This window comes from Lepidochelys kempii, chromosome 2, assembly GCF_965140265.1.
Source record: "Lepidochelys kempii isolate rLepKem1 chromosome 2, rLepKem1.hap2, whole genome shotgun sequence".
Classification (NCBI taxonomy): domain Eukaryota; kingdom Metazoa; phylum Chordata; order Testudines; family Cheloniidae; genus Lepidochelys; species Lepidochelys kempii.
In genome coordinates this window covers 142,389,342-142,409,856 of record NC_133257.1, presented here as the reverse complement: position 1 = coordinate 142,409,856, position 20,515 = coordinate 142,389,342, and the positions used below count along the sequence as shown (strand labels likewise).

Below are 20,515 nucleotides of genomic sequence, written 5' to 3'. Positions count from 1 at the left end.
CCAGTGCACTTTCTACCCTTTACCCAGGTCCAGATCGACAGAAGTCAAGGTCAACTAAGGAATCAAGAAACTGCCACAGCGGCCCCACCTCAACCTTCTCAACTACCTTTCCACAAAAGTGGGATGAGGGACACAGCTCAATAGCTGGGCAAAGTTGATATCAAGGATAGTTTCTTGAGCAATGGCCTCACAATAGCATCTTTCAGAGCTACCGAAGCTCTGTCCCTCACCCCACCTACCACAGGGACACCCTGAAAATCTTAACTGACAATGCACCAGTACTTTCTTATTGGCCTTACTCGGCCAAGGAGGAAAAGGGTCCGACTCATAGGTTTTAGCATGAAGCACCTCAGTATCTCCATTACCTCAGTGAGCAAAACTAGCTGAAACCCAACCAGGGAAGACTCAATGCCTGTCCCCTCAAGTTATTGTTCTTTCTTCCTTGCAATAAACAACTGAATCCAAATCCAAGCAATTTAGTCTGCAAAGTAATATGAACATTCTTGACAGTAAAAAAGATTGTATTCTAACTATACATACTAACTCTCTTAGTTAGGCAGTAAAGATTCATCCAGATGTCAACCACTTGGGACAGTTATGCTGTGCACAACTTTTCAGAAACTATGGTGGAACCAAGGAAACCTTTCCACACCACTGTTAGGATATAGATATTCAGGCCTGTCTGTGAAGGCTTATACGCTAAGAATTTAGGTGTATTCTTATCACTTGGCTAGTTATAGAGGTATAAAAGAAACAATCAAAATCACTGTCTGCCAGTATAAGAGCCTTCTCTTACTGTGACAGTCTGAGGCCCTGTTCTTAGGCTAAGACCTTTGGCTAAGCAGCTGGGGCAGCCATAAGCTGGGAAGGGACCGGTCACATCCCCACATTCCAACCTAGTCACATTGAAAGAAGGTGCTATTGGGCTGTTAGGAATATAATCCTGTCCTGATAACACCTATCGCCTCCAGAGAAAGGAAAGTGCCTAGAAGATGTAAAAGGAAACTTAGTTTGATAGCATCCTGTCTGGCAAGAACTCACTTATCAATAGCTGGGATGTTAAATCCTCATTTCTGTGTTTGTTCTATCACTGTAGTCCCCATTTCCCTATTGTTTGTCTGCATAATCTCTATCTGGTTCTGTGATTGTTCCTGTCTGCTGTATAATTAATTTTGCTGGGTGTAAACTAATTAAGGTGGTCGGATATAATTGGTTACATAATCATGTTACAATATGTTAGGATTGGTTCGTTAAATTTCAGTAAAATGATTGGTTAAGGTATAGCTAAGCAGAACTCAAGTTTTACTACGTAGTCTGCAGTCAATCAGGAAGTGTGTGTGGGGGGGAAATGGAAACAGGGAATGGGGGTCGGGAAATTGGAATCATGTTTAGCTAAGGGCAGGAATGGGAACAGGGACACAGGTAAGGCTCTATGGTGTCAGAGCTGGGAAGGGGGACACGAAGGAAGGAAACTGGAATCATGCTTGCTGGAAGTTCACACCAATAAACATCAAATTGTTTGCACCTTTGGACTTCGGGTATTGTTGCTCTCTGTTCATGTGAGAAGGACCAGGGAAGTAAGTGGGTGAAGGAAGAAGCCCCCTAACCACCACTGTCATATAATCTTAAAATATTGATATGTTTCAGTTGGTCAGTCTCCGAAAGAGACTTGTGCCTTTGGCTGTCTCCTCTCTCACTTCATCTCTCACAGGTCATTTATAAGTTCTGGTGACCTGTGAGGAGGAAGCTGGTGGACACAATGTTTAGCAGCTATTGCACCAACATCCAAAGACTATAATAAAGTCCTATCAACAAATGATAGAGTTCTCCACTGGAAGAGCAACCTCATCCCTTAAGGCAGCCTGGTCCCCGCCACCGCCAAAGGTGGAACATTTAAACCAGCCCATCAGGCTGGTAGGCTAGGTGCACCCCAATCTCAGACCAAAGAAAAGAATAGTTGATCCATGACAAGGGATGCCATCCCTCTTGCATCTTACTGGTCTATTTTTCTGGCATCTCGTGTTTTCAGCCATTCACCAAACGTGGACCAGTCATCAGAAGGATTCCAAGGTTCTTTTCCCACAAAAAAGTCGGGGCAGATGGCTCTGTATGAAAAATCAAAGTAAGTTTATTTATCAAATCCTGAGATGTTTTGTAATCTTTTAAACCAAGGAATGTTTCCATTAATCTGTGATATGGTAGTGATTTCACTCCCCTCAATTTTGTCCTTTGTTAAATATTATTAATAATTCTTTAAAAGTATAAATCATTATTTTATATATACAAATAAATACGATTTGCTTAACAATATTCCTTTAATGATTAAATCACATAAGCTCATTTGCCATGACAATGGGTATAGGGATACTCCCTTTTTCCAATCCTTTGTCTGTCTTGAGTATTTAGACTGAAAACTCTTTGGGGAAGATAACATTTCTTACTGTGTTTTTTACAATGCCAGCATAGTGGGACCCAGTCTGAGATGGGGTTTGAAGGTTCTACAGTAATACAAAAAATAAAATAGTTATTAACTGACCTCCTAAGGAATGACTGGCTGAAATAAATGGCCAAACTCAAGTGCTGATATCCTGATAGTCCACATTTCAGATTTTGTGGGCAATATCATGCTATCAGTGCCTACACAGAAGTCCCTGTCATAAATATAAAGGGAAGGGTAAACACCTTTAAATCCCTCCTGGCCAGAGGAAAAACCCTTTCACCTGTAAAGCATTAAGAAGCTAAGATAACCTCGCTGGCACCTGACCAAAATGACCAATGAGGAGACAAGATACTTTCAAAGCTGGGGGGAGGGGACGGGACGCAAAGGGTTCTCTCGGTCCGTGTGATGCTTTTGCCGGGACCAGAGCAGGAATGCAGGTCAGAACTCCTGTAAAGAGTTAGTAAGCAATCTAGTTAGATATGCGTTAGATTCTGTTTTGTTGAAATGGCTGATACAATAAGTTGTGCTGAATGGGATGTATATTCCTGTTTTTGTGTCTTTTGATTCTCTGTGTTTTGTATCCGATTACCCTGTAAGGTATTTACCATCCTGATTTTACAGAGGTGATTCTTTTACTTTTTCTTCAATTAAAATTCTGGTTTTAAGAACCTGATTGCTTTTCATCGTTCTTAAGATCCAAGGGTTAAGATCCATAATGTTCACCTATGCAAATTGGTGAGGATTTTTATCAAGCCTTCCCCAGGAAAGAGGGTGTAGTGCTTGGGGGGATATTTTGGGGGGGTGGGGGGAAAGACATTTCCAAGTGGGCACTTCCCCTGTTGTTTGTGTAACACTTTGGTGGTGGCAGCTTTTAACCTAAGCTGGTAATAATAAGCTTAGGGGGTCTTTCATGCAGGTCCCCACATCTGTACCCTAGAGTTCAGAGTGGGGAAGAAACCTTGACATGGTGGCAGAGCAGTGGGATTAACTTGAAATCATTCTGAGATCAATTTGAGATTTTTGTGAACCAAAAGCATAGATTTTAAAAGGACATTTTTTTATCCTTTGGGCTGCTTGAAAGCAGGTTTTAAGCTGAAAGCAGTTAGAGTTTTTTTGTCTCTGCTTGGGGTCCAGAGCAGAGACAAAAGGGAATTGTCTTTTGTGAGCTGGAGTTCTCTCTACCTAAAGGCAGGGTAGTTAACCTCCTGCAGGGAAATTCACAAGTTCTTCACAGACCTGAAGACGTGGGTTTTTTTTCTAGCTAAGAGCAACTAGAGGGTTTTCTGCCTATTTGCCTGGAGACAAAGGTGTTAGGGTTTTTTTTAAAAGGATTTTTCTGTAGGCTGACAATCACTATCAGAGAACACAGGTATCCGGTCACAGCACAACCTTTTTTTTTTTTTTTTTGACAAGCCAAGTTTTTTGTTTGTTTGTTTTATTTCTAACTTTCGGGTGTAAAGTTAGTTAAAAACAGAGAGGCAACCATGACAGAGCCCAAGGCAGAAACAGCCAAAGAGGATTCCCACAGGAGAGAACTGGAGGCAGCGAACGAGGCAGAAAAAAACCAAGAGGCTGCCCACAGGAGAGCTATGGAGGCAAGGGAAAAAGAAACGGAGGAGAAGGAAAAAGAGAGGAAGCATGCCGAGGCGGAGAAGGAAAAAGAGAGGAAGCATGCACTGGAGTTGGAGAAGGTAAGGGCTGGAGCGGAATCTACTAGATAACCCTAACCATCCTTCCCCAACAATCCACAAATGGGAGCGACTATGTTCACAGTATGATGAATCCAGTGATATTGCTGAATATTTTCTCACCTTTGAGAGACTGTGCACTCTCCATAAAATTCCTGAAGCTCACAAGATGACCACATTGGTCGCAAAATTGACTGGAAGAGCTCTGGACATATTCAATAAGATGCCTACTGATGAGGCTTCTGACTATAATAAGTTCAAGAATTTGGTTTTAAAGCAATTTCAAATTACTTCTGAAACGTACAGAGTAAAATTTTGAACCCTTAAGAGAGGGCCTGGACTAAGTAATGTGGCTTATCTAAACCAGATGAAGGATCTGTTAGATAAATGGGTTGAAGGAAGGGGTGTCACTAGCTTTGATGGAATGTGTGATTTGATAGCTCAGGAGCAATTCCTGAATATGTCCAAGGAGGAAATAAAACAATGTTTATGGGATAAGGAAATGGACTCAGCAGAAAATCTTGCTTCTTATGCTGATCAATACAAGCAGTCCCAGACCGCCAGAGAAGCGGGGCAAGCTGGAACAAAAGAGGTGGAGGGAGGAACAACCCTGGTCGCAGTTGGAGCGGATACCAGAAGGGACACCCTCAAACCACACCCTACTACCGGGGGCAGCCCAAGGCCCGAACTACACACAAAGGAATACTCCAGACACCTTATCGTCCTGCCACACCGTTCCCCAGCAACCCACCTTGCCCCAGTGACCCATCAGCTGGACAATGTTTTAAATGTAACGAGCCGGAGCATGTAAAGGCCAACTGCCCCAAGAACCCCAACAGATTACAGTTCATTGCACCGGAATCACACCAGAGGTCCTCAGGCCCAGATACCTCCCAGATTCCCTCAGAGCGGAGGGTAATTGTGAATGTGGACGGGAAGACGGTCTCCGCGTGGAGGGACACCGGAGCACAAGTGTCGGCTATCCATGCTTCCTTAGTGGACCCCAATTTAATCGACCCAGAGATCCAAGTGATGATTCAACCCTTCAAGTCCAACTCTTTCAATTTGCCTACAGCCAAGTTGCCTGTCCAGTACAAGGGCTGGTCAGGAACGTGGACTTTTGCAGTCTATGATGATTATCCCATCCCCACACTGTTGGGGGAAGACTTGGCCAATCATGTGAAGCTAGCCAAGAGGGTGGGAATGGTCACCTGCAGCCAGGCTTAGCAAGCAGTCACGCCGAGCTCTGTTCCGGAAACTTCTACCAGGACCCGGTCAGAGGTGATAGAACCGAACCCCATGCCAAGTCTGCAACAGCAGTAGTAGATCCAATCCCAGAGACCCAGACAGAGCCAGCCGCAGAACCATTGCCAGCACTGAATCCAGTACTTGCAACCCCAACACCAGAGGGCCTCACTGAACCTGAACCGGCAGCAGCTGATAACTCTATACAAGAGGCTCAGCTGGAGCCTGAACCCCAACATAGTGCACCACTGGAGAGTGGTTCACAGTCAACGGAAACAGGCTCATCCCCTACATTGCTTCCAGAGGGACCAAGCATAGGTCCACAATCCAATGAGGAACTGATGTCTCCAGCATCAAGGGAACAGTTCCAGACCAAACAGGAAGCAGATGAAAGCCTCCAGAGAGCTTGGATGGTGGCACGGAGCAACCCACTGCCTCTCAGCTCCTCTAATCGATCCAGGTTTGTTGTAGAAAGAGGACTTTTATACAAGGAAACCCTTTCTGGTGGACACCAGGAAGACTGGCATCCTCAGACAGTTGGTAGTTCCAACTAAGTACAGGGTCAAGCTCTTGAGCTTAGCCCATGATCATCTTAGTGGCCATGCTGGGGTAAACAGGACCAAAGACCGTTTGGGGAGATCAATCCACTGGGAGGGAATGGGCAAGGATGTTTCTACCTATGTCCGGTCTTGTGAGGTACGCCAAAGAGTGGGAAAACCCCAAGACCAGGTCAAAGCCCCTCTCCAGCCACACCCCATCATTGAGGTTCCATTTCAGCGAGTAGCTGTGGATATTCTGGGTCCTTTTCCGAAAAACACACCCAGAGGGAAGCAGTACATACTGACTTTCATGGATTTTGCCACCCAGTGGCTGGAAGCAGTAGCTCTAAGCAACACCAGGGCTAAGTGTGTGTGCCAGGCACTAGCAGACATTTTTGCCAGGGTAGGTTGGCCCTCCAACATCCTCACAGATGCAGGAACTAATTTCCTGGCAGGAACTATGGAAAGCCTTTGGGATGCTCATAGAATCTCAGGATTGGAAGGGACCTCAGGAGGTCATCTAGTCCAACCCCCTGCTCAAAGCAGGACCAATCCCCAATTTTTGCCCCAAATCCCTAAACGGCCCCCTCAAGGATTGAACTCACAACCCTGGGTTTAGCAGGCCAATGCTCAAACCACTGAGCTATCCTCCCCTCACCCCTCATGGAGTGAATCACTTGGTTGCCACCCCTTACCATCATCAAACAAATGGCCTGGTGGAGAAATTTAATGGAACTTTGGGGGCCATGATACGTAAATTCATAAATGAGCACTCCAATGATTGGGACCTAGTGTTGCAGCAGTTGCTCTTTGCCTACAGAGCTGTACCACATCCCAGTTTAGGGTTTTCACCATTTGAACTTGTATATGGCCGTGAGGTTAAGGGGCCATTACAGCTGGTGAAGCAGCAGTGGGAGGGGTTTACACCGTCTCCAGGAACTAACATTCTGGACTTTGTCACCAACCTACAAAACACCCTCTGAACCTCTTTAGCCCTTGCTAAAGAAAATCTACAGGATGCTCGAAAAGAGCAAAAAGCCTGGTATGATAAACATGCCAGAGAGCGTTCCTTCAAAGTAGGGGACCAGGTCATGGTCTTAAAGGCGATCCAGACCCATAAAATGGAAGCGTCGTGAGAAGGGCCATTCACGGTCCAGGAGCGCCTGGGAGCTGTTAATTATCTCATAGCATTCCCCACCTCCAACCGAAAGCCTAAGGTGTACCATATTAATTCTCCAAAGCCCTTTTATTCCAGAGAATTAAAGGTTTGTCAGTTTACAGCCCAGGGAGGAGAGGACGCTGAGTGGCCTGAAGGTGTCTACTATGAAGGGAAAAGTGCTGGTGGCGTGGAAGAGGTGAACCTCTCCATGACCCTTGGGCGTATGCAGTGACAGCAGATCCAGGAGCTGTGCACTAGCTACGAGCCGACGTTCTCAGCCATCCCAGGACTGACTGAACGGGCATACCACTCCATTGAGGCAAGTAATGCTCACCCAATTAAAGTCCAACCTTACCGGGTGTCTCCTCAAGCTAAAACTGCTATCCTGGATCTCCCATTCTATATGCTACAGATGGGGGTAATCCGCCCCCCTGGCAGTGCATGGGTATCTCCAGTGGTTCTAGTTCCCAAACCAGATGGGGAGATACACTTTTGAGTGGACTACCGTAAGCTAAATGCTGTAACTCGCCCAGACAACCATCCAATGCCACGCACAAATGAACTATTAGAGAAACTGGGACGGGCCCAGTTCATCTCTACCTTGGACTTAACCAAGGGGTACTGGCAGGTACAGCTAGATGAATCCGCCAAGGAAAGGTCAGCCTTCACCACACAGGTTGGGCTGTATGAATTTAATGTACTCCCTTTTGGGCTGCGGAATGCACCCGCCACCTTCCAAAGACTTGTAGATGGTCTCCTGACGGGATCAGGAGAATATGCAGTCGCCTACCTTGACAATGTGGCCATATTTTCAAATTCCTGGGCAAAACACCTGGAACATCTACAAAAAGTCTACGAGCACATAAGGGAGGTAGAATCATAGAATATCAGGGTTGGAAGGGACCCCAGAAGGTCATCTAGTCCAACCCCCTGCTCGAAGCAGGACCAATTCCCAGTTAAATCATCCCAGCCAGGGCTTTGTCAAGCCTGACCTTAAAAACCTCTAAGGAAGGAGATTCTACCACCTCCCTAGGTAACGCATTCCAGTAGGACTAACTGTTAAGGCTAAGAAGTGTCAAATAGGCCTAAACAGAGTGACTTACCTTAGACACCAGGTGGGTCAAGGAACTATCAACCCCCTACAGGCCAAAGTGGATGCTATCCAAAAGTGGCCTGTCCCAAAGTCAAAGAAACAGGTCCAATCCTTCTTAGGCTTGGCTGGATATTACAGGCCGCAATACAGCCAAATCACAGCCCGACTGACAGACCTAACCAAAAAGAAACAGCCAAATGCTGTTCAGTGGACCAAAGAGTGTCAGAAGGCCTTTAACCAGCTTAAAGCGACACTCATGTCTGACCCTGTGCTAAGGGCCCCAGACTTTGACAAATCATTCCTAGTAACCACAGATGCGTCCGAGCGTGGTATGGGAGCAGTTTTAATGCAGGAAGGACTGGATCAAGAATTCCATCCTGTCGTGTTTCTCAGCAAGAAGCTGTCTGAGAGGGAAAGCAACTGGTCAGTCCGTGAAAAAGAATGTTACGCCATTGTCTATGCTCTGGAAAAGCTAAGCCCATACGTTTGGGGATGGCGTTTCCACCTGCAAACCGACCATGCTGCGCTACAGTGGCTTCATACCGCTACGGGAAATAACAAAAAAACTTCTTCAGTGGAGTTTAGCTCTCCAAGATTTTGATTTCGACATCCAACACATCTCAGGAGCTTCTAACAAAGTGGCTGATGCACTCTCCCATGAAAGTTTCCCAGAATCAACTGGTTCAAATCGTCCTTGAGATGTGGAACATATTGTTCGTCTTTATATACTTGGTAGTATATTTAGAGGTGCATGTGTCTTATTAACTCTGTTTTCTCCTAGAGCTCCAGGAAGAAATCACAGCCAGCGTTTCATCCTATTTGTGATTTGGGGGGCATGTCATAAATATAAAGGGAAGGGTAAACACCTTTAAATCCCTCCTGGCCAGAGGAAAAACCCTTTCACCTGTAAAGCATTAAGAAGCTAAGATAACCTCGCTGGCACCTGACCAAAATGACCAATGAGGAGACAAGATACTTTCAAAGCTGGGGGGAGGGGACGGGACGCAAAGGGTTCTCTCGGTCCGTGTGATGCTTTTGTCGGGACCAGAGCAGGAATGCAGGTCAGAACTCCTGTAAAGAGTTAGTAAGCAATCTAGTTAGATATGCGTTAGATTCTGTTTTGTTGAAATGGCTGATACAATAAGTTGTGCTCGAGGGAATGTATATTCCTGTTTTTGTGTCTTTTTGTAACTTAAGGTTTTGCCTGGAGGGATTCTCTATGTTTTGAATCTGATTACCCTGTAAGGTATTTACCATTCTGATTTTACAGAGGTGATTCTTTTCCTTTTTCTTTAATTAAAATTCTGCTTTTAAGAACCTGATTGCTTTTCATTGTTCTTAAGATCCAAGGGTTAAGATCCATAATGTTCACCTATGCAAATTGGTGAGGATTTTTATCAAGCCTTCCCCAGGAAAGAGGGTGTAGTGCTTGGGGGGATATTTTGGGAGGGGGAGACATTTCCAAGTGGGCACTTCCCCTGTTCTTTGTGTAACACTTTGGTGGTGGCAGCTTTTAACCTAAGTTGGTAATAATAAGCTTAGGGGGTCTTTCATGCAGGTCCCCACATCTGTACCCTAGAGTTCAGAGTGGGGAAGGAACCTTGACAGTCCCCATTTAATGTAATGGGAAGTTCTGTTTAAACAATGCTGACACAAAATGGCCCTGTATTATTAAGCTTAATGTGAGATTTAAACATGAGCTATACGTAATGTCACTTAAATCAGACTATTATTTGGAGAATGAATTTATCACCCAGGACTGCACTACAAATATTGAACACATTCCTCTCCACAGGAGCAAGCCTGTTGAGATAACACAGGGTATTTTCCTTAACAAGGGCCCTGAAATTCAGGCTCAAGGGCTCTCCATCCCAGTGATGCTCTGGCAGGAGGAGCGGGAGGTTGGAGAGCACTTAAAATAAACTCCTGCATTCCTGCCACTAGATGGTAATGTGCCAGTCCAACCAGTCACATCCTACACTGAATGCCCACCCTGCTCACATCTCTGTGTACTCAGCCAGTTAACTACCTTACACGAGAGGGAGCCAAAAGCTGCCTGCCTCCCAGCTTTCCACTCTCTCCCCACCTTGCGAGGGAAGTGCAAACATCAGATGATCAGAAATTAATGGGCAGTGGAGAGATAGTGAGCTACAGACCCAGGGTGGACAAGCTTTGGAGCATACACAGAATTCAAACAGAGAATTCTTGTCCTGCTGATTGACGCATTCAACTACTAGATAAAGCGAAACCAGATTATAGGATAGGCACTAGTTCCAAAACCAGACCTCAGTTTCTTGAGATTAACAATTGTCCTTCGCTGCCATTAATTTTAATTCCATTTTCCTCAATGGGCTGCAGCCACTAAAGGGGGCCAGCACTCAAAGCCAGAACATTACAAAATTAGGCAGAGGCCCACTTTTCTGGAGCAGAGGTCAAGTTCCAGCTCCCCAGGTATGGTTGTAATTACACAGTAACTGCCTGTTTACAGCACATGGATTTGCTAGAAATTGGTGCCCCACTGTTGGATTTAACTCTTATGAACCTCAGAAGCTTGAGACAAGCTGTTTCTAGCTGGGAGCAGGGGAAAGAAGGATTGTATGCAATGCTCTAGTGCATACAGTCCATTACATCTTTTTGGCAAAAATTAAAAGAAAAACCATCATGTAGTTCAGACTAAAAGATGTTTTGCTTTAAAGAGAATTTGCAAAACCTTATATGAACATGCACTTCTTGTTATTGTTTAATTAAATTTCAGTGAAAGCTGTTTAATTTTTTTAATCACCCACATTGTTTGACATTCAAACACAACAGCCTTTGTTGGTGCTTCTGTTAGTGCACTGCACTTTGACATTTCTCAGAACTCTGCTTGTGCAGCCACTATGTTCTGACAATTGCTGTGCCATGTCTGACAACAATCATGTCTGAAAACAACTATGCAGAGGAGACCTGCTGTATACTGCGGTCTCTCAGGAAGAGTCCACTTTTTCTTTTTTTGTCTTCTTTGTTCTAAAATAAGTCATACAGACTGAAAGTATAAGGTTGCTCCTAGTGTATGGAAGACACCATAGACCAGGTCATAATTTGGACCTAGTGAACTTGAGAATGTCTCTTTAGGAAGAAAACAAGAAAAAAGAATTGCTTACATGTATCCATTAGCTGCAAGCATATCAACCATGTATCTGGTATTTGGGAGTTGCCATCCAAATATATCTTGAATCACAACCACAGCTTTTTCCGTGCTGGCGGATGGTTTGCAAACGTACGCCTTGATGTGCTCCACTTGCACTTCATGCCCAAGCCCCCCATACTCAAACCTGTCTCCAATGTCACATGGGCATGGTCTCGCTTCATTGGCCATCTGGAAATCTGATGTGAAGTTAAAAGGACAAAGGTTCATATATCTCAAAGTACTGTAACTGACCCCACTACAGGGCATCACTGCAACTGCCGTAGTACAGAATGCCCTCTAGATGCCTGATAATAGGGTGTGCTGTGTGCCACCGGCTCAGAGGCATATGGTATAGGCACTCCATGCACTAGGCTCTACAGTACAGAGGCCACTCATCCAGTACTGAACTGGGCAGTCCTCTTTTTGAGAGGTTTGTCCCCTGTCCAGTACTGGGATAAAACCAAATGTGGTTTTGTCTAATATTAGACGGGGATACCGCTCCGCACCCTCTGGCTCTTACAAATGCCCCCCATGTGGTATTGTGGAAATGTGAGAGTGGCCACCTTGCTTAACAGGCTGTAGCCATCAGTGGGTCCTCATAAATGTTCATGGAGTCTAAGCGGAACAGGAAAGAACTATATTGGGGGAAAATAAATACCATGAGGGCACTCACTTTGACAGCTACAAAATTCAACCCACAGTTCCCAGCTCTGTGCATGGGGCAAACCACTGGAAGGGTAACTGTTTCATTGAGATCCCTCCACACCATGCTCTGGCCACCCATATGTGTAGCCATCTCACACCTCCTACCTATAGGCTGAGTCCCTGGATCATAGAATCATAGAATATCAGGGTTGCAAGGGACCCCTGAAGGTCATCTAGTCCAACCCCCTGCTCAAAGCAGGACCTATTCCCAGTTAAATCATCCCAGCCAGGGCTTTGTCAAGCCTGACCTTAAAAACCTCTAAGGAAGGAGATTCTACCACCTCCCTAGGTAACACATTCCAGTGTTTCACCACCCTCTTAGTGAAAAAGTTTTTCCTAATATCCAATCTAAACCTCCCCCACTGCAACTTGATCATGTTGCTTTTGTGAGCCCCTTGTCCAGCCTTCAGTCCCAGCTCTCATTCTGCCTGCTACCCAGCCTTCCCTCCACACAGACAGCAGCCAGGCTGCTGCTCCTGCTCACATGCCTGGTCCCTTCGAACCTCACCGTGTTACTTCCTTTTCCTGTACCCAAGATATTATAGACCCTTCTTCTGGCTAGCTCCTTTCCCTCCATCTCAGCCAGGGAGAGCACTAGGTACCCAGTAATGAGCCAGCAGGTCTGTAACACTTTTCATCTAACTCAGATTAGGTAGAAATTAGACTTGTGAAAAAGGAGTCTGATGACATCAGCAGTCATCAGAAGGGTCCTGCTGCACCAGCTTCTGTGTTTCCCTCCAGCTCTCTCTAGTTGGTTCCTCCCTGGAGGGTCTCTCTTTCCCAAGCCCACATGGCTGGGAGGGAGCGGTAGGGCCACAGGGGCCTTGGTGCCTTTGGAGAGCAGGGGGGAATCTCCCCTCACAATTCTGCCTTGGGCAATTTCTCTCTGAAGCTACCAAGGCAAATTTAAAGTGAACAGGGCTTTACAACAGGGAAATACGTAATTCAAGCACAAAGATGTGAATAGCCAAACACCCCGCTGTCAGGGATGGATTAACACAGGGACTTTAGGGGCTGCAGCCCAGGGCCCCAGGCTAAAGGGGGCCCCGATGCAGCAGGGCTCAGGCAGGCTGCCTGCATGCCATGGCCCCATGCTGCTCCCGGAAGCAGCCGGCTGCTGGCATGTCTCTGCAACCCCTGACGGGGGGGGGGGGAGAAGTGGCTCCGTGCACTGCCCCCGCCCCCAGCACCATCTCCAGAGCTCCCATTGGCCGGGAACCCCAAGGGCACATAGAGACATGCCAGAAGCCGGTCACTTCTGGGAGCAGCTTGCGGGCAAAGCATGCAGACAGCCTGCCTGAGCCCTGCTGGCCGGGAGCCACCTGTGGTAAGCGCCTCCCGGCCGGAGCCTACACCTTACACCCCCTCCTGCACCCCAACCCTTTGCTCCAGGTCAGAATCCCCTCCTGTACCCAAACTCCTTCCCAGAGCCCACACCCCTCACCCTCTCCTGCACCCCAACACTCTGTTCCAGCCTAGAGCCCCCTCCTGTACCCAAACTCCCTTCCAGAAAGAAACTAATATAACAGCTGTTCTAGGGTAAGAAGTAGGCTATTTTGAATTAACTCAGCTATATTCTATATATTTTAAGACTGAAATGTTACCACAGAATGGCTTTATGTTAATTAAAAGGCAAGTTTAGTATAACGTTAACAGCCTCGATGCCATAATTGTGATTGTTTTGTTTTAAATTAGGAAAGAGACTTGTATACAGGGGCCCCACAAAATCTAATAGCCCTGGGCCCACAGGAGAGTTAATCCGTCCCTGCCCCCTATACATTTGTTTTCCCACAAATAATGGAAGAAGCCACCCTTCTTTATTACTTAATGGCTACTGAAAGTCAGCTCCACCACCGTACAGTATGGGGCAGACAAGGCCTTTGGGGATCCTGGGGGAAATTGCCTCAAGCTCAGCAGCTGTGGAAATGAACCTGAGCTATGTTTCTGACTGGGTCAGTTGAAGAAGGTGGACCTCACCACTCAAATGGTGGGTGAACACCACCCCTTTAAAAATAAAACTAAATGGTAAATGGATTTTGGCGAGATCTGGTGTTTAGGCAGAGGGTGAATGTGTGGCCACATTATATTCATCCCCACACCTCCTTTGTTCCACCCAACATGGAGCTGGGCTAGATAGAGTCCCGGCAATGCTAGAATCTGGATATCTGCTATCCCTGCTCCTTAACCTCATTCCCTCTTCACACCAGTACTACCCACCATGCCTTCCGTCAGCCTACTTCCCCTGCAGCACTACTCCAAGCAAGCAGTCCCCTCCCCCCGCCAACCTCTCATCACAGAACACTGGCCTACAGGGGATACAGACAAGGGCATGCAACTAACATCAGAGGGAGCAGCTGCCACCAATTAGGAAGAAACTACAATCCCCAAGAAAATCTGAAGACAGACTCCAAGTTGCCAGATAGGAGGCACTTCAAGGGTTCTCTTCCCTATTAGGAATGCTGCTGCTGCTCTTTGAAGCACTGGCGGAACAAGTTCACTGGCTGCTAGCATCCACTTAATGCTGTTTCTTAATTGATATGTATTTGGGTTGCACAGGGCGTATCTCCTGTTAACTATGTTTTTGTTTGATGAACTTCATTTTAATGTGAATTTGTACAGATTGGTTCATTAAAATTTAACTAACAAAAATAAATTATTCCCATGAGATAAATCCAGCCCTCTGAAATTAATGCTGACTTATGGAGAGTAGATTCCATTAAGCCGCCTGGTATACCACTACTTCTATTTCTTTCTATGGTAGAAAAAAAATCTTATTTGACAATGAATACCATGCATATAATACCCCCAAGATACAGTTCCCACCTTGCTTTTTAGAACTGGCAGGTTTATCAAGTTCTAATAATATCCCAAAGGCAACATCATTGTGCAAGCTTTGGGAAGCGATTGTCTGGCATGTTGGATCTTGCAAATAAAAACTTTTATCACGCTGTGTCTGCATTTGTTAGTCACAATCAAGTCATTGATGTTCACTAACCGTGGTGTTTCGAAAAAGGTCCTGAATTCTAGGTCCTGAATTTTGTCACAGAACTGCTTATGACATATATGACACATAGATTATGACAATGCACTGTGCTTTGGTGTAAACTTAAACACAATTCAGTGGCTTCAGCTGGTGCAGACAGCTGCCAGGATCCCTCTGCCCTTTTTATATCAATGCACTACTCTACCTATCTATTACAGCCAAAGGGTTAGTAGTTATATTTAAAGCCCTGAATGGCTTATACTAACTACCTCAGAGATCCTCCTGGCCAGTCTGTGGGTCCACCTTGTGGACATTTCCTGGAGTGAACAAACACAGGACAGATGTTCATCACATTGCTTAATGCACTACTCGTAGGCACTCAGATATTACAGTGATGAGGGTGGTCATAAGAACCTACATAGAACAGAACAGAAAGCTTTATTGTCGGAGACCAACAGCAAGGAATTACCATTTGAAGGTCTCCTACATTGTAGAATACGCCCCATCAGATGCACCATCAGAGCTCACGGCATATTTATACTGTTACATGCAGGCCTTTAATGAAATACTGGCACTTTTAACTTTAACTAAGTTGATGTGGAAATGGAGTAATGCTTCAGTGATTCAGGGCTTTGGACTCCTCTGTTTTTCATTGTTGCAACCAGGACAAAGCGACAACACATTCAACAAAATCTCATTCTTGCCTTCGGGCAAGTCCTGCTCCTATCTGAATCAAAAATGGAGTATGGGGAAAGGAACGTAGTTTGGGGAACACATACATGGAGTTTGCACACTGCCTGCAAGCTCCCTGACTGTCCCCATGCACAAGGTTTTGGGGGTTAGAGGTGGGGCAGGAAGGAAAGGGACCAGTGGATCAATCACTATGCAGATCCATCAGCCATTAGCACTTGCACAGCTAGGACATGGGAGCAACTTCCCAAGGGCCACAGCAGCCATTACACTGCAGCTCTGTAGCTGCTTCACAATCTGGGAGAGGGGAAGGGGTGATAATTGCCTCCTCCTAAGTACCCCTAGGAATCCCCTGCACTGAACCTGGCCAATCAGGCTCGCTGTGTGCAGGAGGATTTAGCCCTTACAGCACAAATAGGTTTCACTGATTCATAGATTATAAGGCCAGAAGGGCCCAATGTGATCATCCAGTCTGACCTCCTGTATAACACAGGCCATAGAACTTCCTCCAAAATAATTCCTAGAGCATAGCTTTTAGAAAAACAACCAACCTTAATTGAAAAGCTGCCAGTGAGCTCTTCTGCAAAACTAGTTTATGTAACCTTACTGGTCAGTGCAAGTTATGTGTCTGCCTCTGTACCTGATCCACAGAGGATAGGAGTTTGTTACAGCCCGTGATTACAGAGCTTGGATCTTGAGTGCAAGCTGTAGAGTCTCCTGCTTTTAGCTGTGAAGGTCCCCAGTGATGGCCAAGGTGGAGGCTGTCACACTTACAGCCCTTCCCACCTCCATCATTCTGCATTCTGCTGTGGGGACAGAGACTGTAGGAAAGGTGCTATATTTATATTTCCAAGATGTGTTTTAGAGTGATAATTTAACAGAACTTGCCAACAGGAAGACAGTCTAAATTTGGGATTGGTAACAGTATGGGGGTGGAGGGGGGGGATGCTGACTGTCTCCCTTCTTCTCTGGATTTTGTGCTTACTTGAAAACCAACAGAAACATTTTACCAGTGACACTCCCCTCCCCCTACTTTCTTAGGAAACCCACTTTATTAGCATTATTAAAAAGCCTAAAGTCTTCAGGGGGCTGTTAAGAGACAGACATTCTGCTGTTGTCCTATAGCAGTGGTTTTCAAACTGCAGGTCGTGACCCAGTACTGGGTTGTGGAACGTAAGGCACTGGGTCGCAGCAGCTCTGATCAGCACTGCCGACCAGGCCATTAAAAGTCCCATTGGCGGTGCTGCCCGGATATGGCAGGCTAGTCCCTACCTGTTCCGACACCATGCAGTGCCCCAGAAGCAGCCAGCAGCATATCCAGCTCCTAGGCAGGGGGGCCACAGGGCTCTGTGCACTGCCCCAGTCCCAAGCACAGGCTCCACGTTCCCATTGGCCAGGAACCAGCCAATGGGAGCGGGGGAGGCGGGGGAGGCACCTGCTGGCAAGTGTCACGCTCCTCCACCTATGAGCCGGACCTGCTGCTGTCTGCTTCAGGGGTGCAGCATGGTCCGTGGTGCCAGGACAGGCAGGAGGCCTGCCTTAACACTCCCGCTGCGCTGTTGACTGGCAGCCGCACAAGGTAACCCCATGCCCCCATCCACTACCCCAGCCCTGAGCCCCCGCAAACCTAGAACCTTCCTGCACCTCAAACCCCCCATCCCCGGCTCCACCCCAGAGCCTGCACCCAGAGCCCTGACCCCAACCCCTGCCCCAGCCCAGAGTCCCCCTTCCACACCCTGAACCCCTCGTTCCTCACCCCACCCTGCAACCCTCACCCCCGTACCCCAACCCTCTGCCCCAGCCCTGAGCCCCCCCCACACACACCCCCCAAACCCTTCATCCTCAGCTCTGTTGGGTCAGGGGCATCAACAATTTTCTTCAACTGGGTTGCCAGAAAAAAAGTTTGAACGCCAGGGTCCTAGAGCCTGCCTGGGTAGCGGGGCTGGCGGAGGATCAGGAAAGGCGCGGAGTGCCCCGGGCCCAGTCACAGGAGACAGGTCCCCTGCAGGCCAGACCCGGTTTGGCTAGAGGGAGGACGGCAGGATCGGTGCCTGGGGCGGCACGGTGACCTGTGCTACTCCCAACGCGCTTGGTTTTAGTGTGAGGAAAACGCAACAACACCCTGTCGGCAGCGGACGGTGTTTCCTGCCTGCCCCCTGCGGTCGCCGCCGGGCTCCCTGCATACCCGCGCGTTTCCCCCGCCGCCGGCGCATCACCGCAGCGCGGCGGCCGGCCGGGGTCGGGCCCGTGTCCGTGTCCCGGCTCCCCTGGGCACCCTGCTCACGGCCACAGCGACTCGGCTTGAACGTGGGGCTTCTCGCTGCGGGGGGGGGGGGCGTTCTCAGGAGCCGGATCCAAGCCCCGTCCGGCCTGAAGCCGCCCCGCCCCGGGAGGGAGCGGCCGCTGCGTGGGTGGCCCCTACCCTGGCTGCTGCGCCCCGCCACCCACCTGGAGCGCAGGGCGCTGATCGCCCCTTCCCGCGCAGCAGGGGCCGGAGACGCGGCTGCCTCCCTGGGGAGGGCGCTGAGCTCTCTGCGTGCTCCTGGCCGCCGCCGCCTCCCCGGCCCCAGCACCTCGGGCCCTCGGCTCAGCGCCCGCCTCCCGGCGCCTGCGCTTATCATACACGCGCAGAGCAAAACAGGAGCGAGCGGGCAGGGGTGGGGCCGGAGGCTTCCCAGCATGGAAGGATCTGGTACATAAGAGTGGCCAGATTGGTCAGAGCAATGGTCCAGCTAGCCCAGTACCCTTCTGCCCGGGTGACTGCTCAGCTGCTTCGGGGGGAATGAACAGAACCGGCAATCACCCAGTGAGCCACCCCTGGCAGCCAGTCCAAGCTGCTGGCGGTCAGAGGTTGAGGGACACCCTTGTGCCCTTAACTGAGTAGGGAGCAGCGTCTTTACAGCCCTGCACTGCCAAGGGAAAGGTACCATAAAATCGCTGCTGGGCTGTCTTCGAAGCAGATGCTTATTCCTCATGAGGGCGAGCCCTGTCACCCTCAACCTGTGCCTCAGTGATTATGGCTACCCCCAAATGATTTAACTGGGAGATCGCTTGTGAATAGCCTGCAGTCCTCCATTTCCAGCACCCAGGAGAAAGAGCGTGGGTCTGACTCCCACTGGTGTAAAAAGAAACAGTATTTACAGCCTAGAAAACAGAAGTGAGAGCAGCAGTGGGTGGGCAATAAATGAGGCAAGGCAGAGGGAAATGTGAGGGAGCTACTGCTGGGACTGCATGGGGTTAGGATTTTCTAAAGTGCTTTGGGAATTTAGGCACACCAGGCCCAGTGAAAGTAAATGGGACATGCTCCTTTCACCCCTTGTGTGCCTTTGAAAATTCCTGCCCTGGGGAACAGAGGGCTGTCAATAGGAATGCTGAAGGGAATGGTGCTACATTAGTATGGAGCTGTACTTCATCTAAATCAAGGTTTCCCAAATATACCACACCGGTGCCCCATTCCAGATCAAGAAAAGCTTCCTGACCCCTCTCTCCAATACCTTGTGCAGCAGAAATGTTCTAAACTTAACCATGCTAGAAACAACTACTAATTACCTGAGCAAAACAAGGTCCCATTCAAGTTGATGGCATTCCTCTGCTTCAAAAAAATTTGTCTTGATGTAACACTATTTCCAAGATTTTTTGATAAATGTGGTGCACATACAGGACATTCATCTACCCACCATTGAGAGTTCAGCTGCTGATCACTCTAGAAATCCTCCACTTTCACTCTGAATTCAAGTTAGCATTTCATTTTGTAAGAGCTGCTTTGCTTCAGTATGAAAGAGGAGCTGCTGACAGGGCCTGATTAACCTTTTGTGGGCTTGGCCCCAAACCTATTTTTTTGTGGACTCGGACCCATGGGACACTACAGCAGGAGTGCTGGAACCTCTCCTCCCACCCCACCCACCTCTTCCCCCTGAGGTCCTGCCCCCACCCTGACCCTGCCACTCCCTGCTCTCCCTCCTCCCCCTTCCTCATCACTTGATCCTTCCCACCTTCCTCCCCATTTTAGGGGTTTAAGCAAAGTGAATGAAGCTATTGTATGCTTTGCCTTTATATGTCCATATACTTCCCTTCTGACAAACAAGAAAACTTAATCACATGGACCAACTATCCACTTCCAAGAAAGGCAGGCATAAATATACATGAAACTTTTCCCCATATATGAGCCTAGTTTGGTCTTTCATAACCCCATACAATTTTTGACCACTCAGTGCATAGTACTTTCTAAAGCCAGACCTTAATTACATTTATTACTAAATAATGTCTTAATCTGATCAATAAGAGTAGTGTTTAATTTCTCTGGCATCCTAAAAAAAGAGTTCTGGACATGGTAACAAACTCTACATAATAGTAAAATTATAAAACAAAAGTATATATTGTATATATATTATATATATATGTATTATATATATATGTATATATATATATATATATATATACCAGAGCAGGATTAGAGTTAAAAACCCTTGAGATTTCAATATCTGCACAGATTCCAGTAACAACAGTAGAAAAGTCTGATGCTCTTCTCACTGCGCTGAAAAGGGTGGGTTGGGTTGGGGTTTTTTGCCTTCAACTATCACTATTCCTTAATTTTTTTTTGGGTGGAGGGGGGTAGCCCAGGGCTGGGCTGTGGGTCAGGAGTGAGAGGCACCAGCAGAGCTGGGGTGGGGGATCCCAGGGCTGGGCTGGCAGAGGGCTGCCTGGCTCAATCCTGGGGGTGAGGAAGGGGCAAGGGACAAGCACAGTGGGGCAGGCGAGGGGGTGTCAGTGCCCTGCCAGAGCGAGGTAGGAGTCAGGGGCAAGT

At 47.5% G+C, this 20,515-nt stretch overlaps 1 protein-coding gene across 4 annotated transcripts in view; it reads right to left on the bottom strand.

The window, feature by feature from the left end:
- The window catches only part of CMBL (carboxymethylenebutenolidase homolog), a 50,503-nt gene extending 32,194 nt beyond the window's left edge, over positions 1-18,309 (bottom strand). The window contains exons 1-3 of one of the 4 annotated variants that reach the window (XM_073332356.1): positions 18,160-18,309; positions 11,308-11,530; positions 1,998-2,105 (exon numbers count right to left, since the gene is read on the bottom strand). In XM_073332356.1, coding sequence (XP_073188457.1) covers positions 1,998-2,105; positions 11,308-11,522 — 323 coding nt within the window. In that variant the 5' untranslated portion in view covers positions 11,523-11,530; positions 18,160-18,309. Of the gene's footprint in view, positions 1-1,997; positions 2,106-11,307; positions 11,531-17,896; positions 18,113-18,159 lie in introns of those variants that run through there. The other 3 variants (XM_073332355.1, XM_073332357.1, XM_073332360.1) reach the window with 3 other exon arrangements.
- Positions 18,310-20,515: the final 2,206 nt, after the last annotated feature.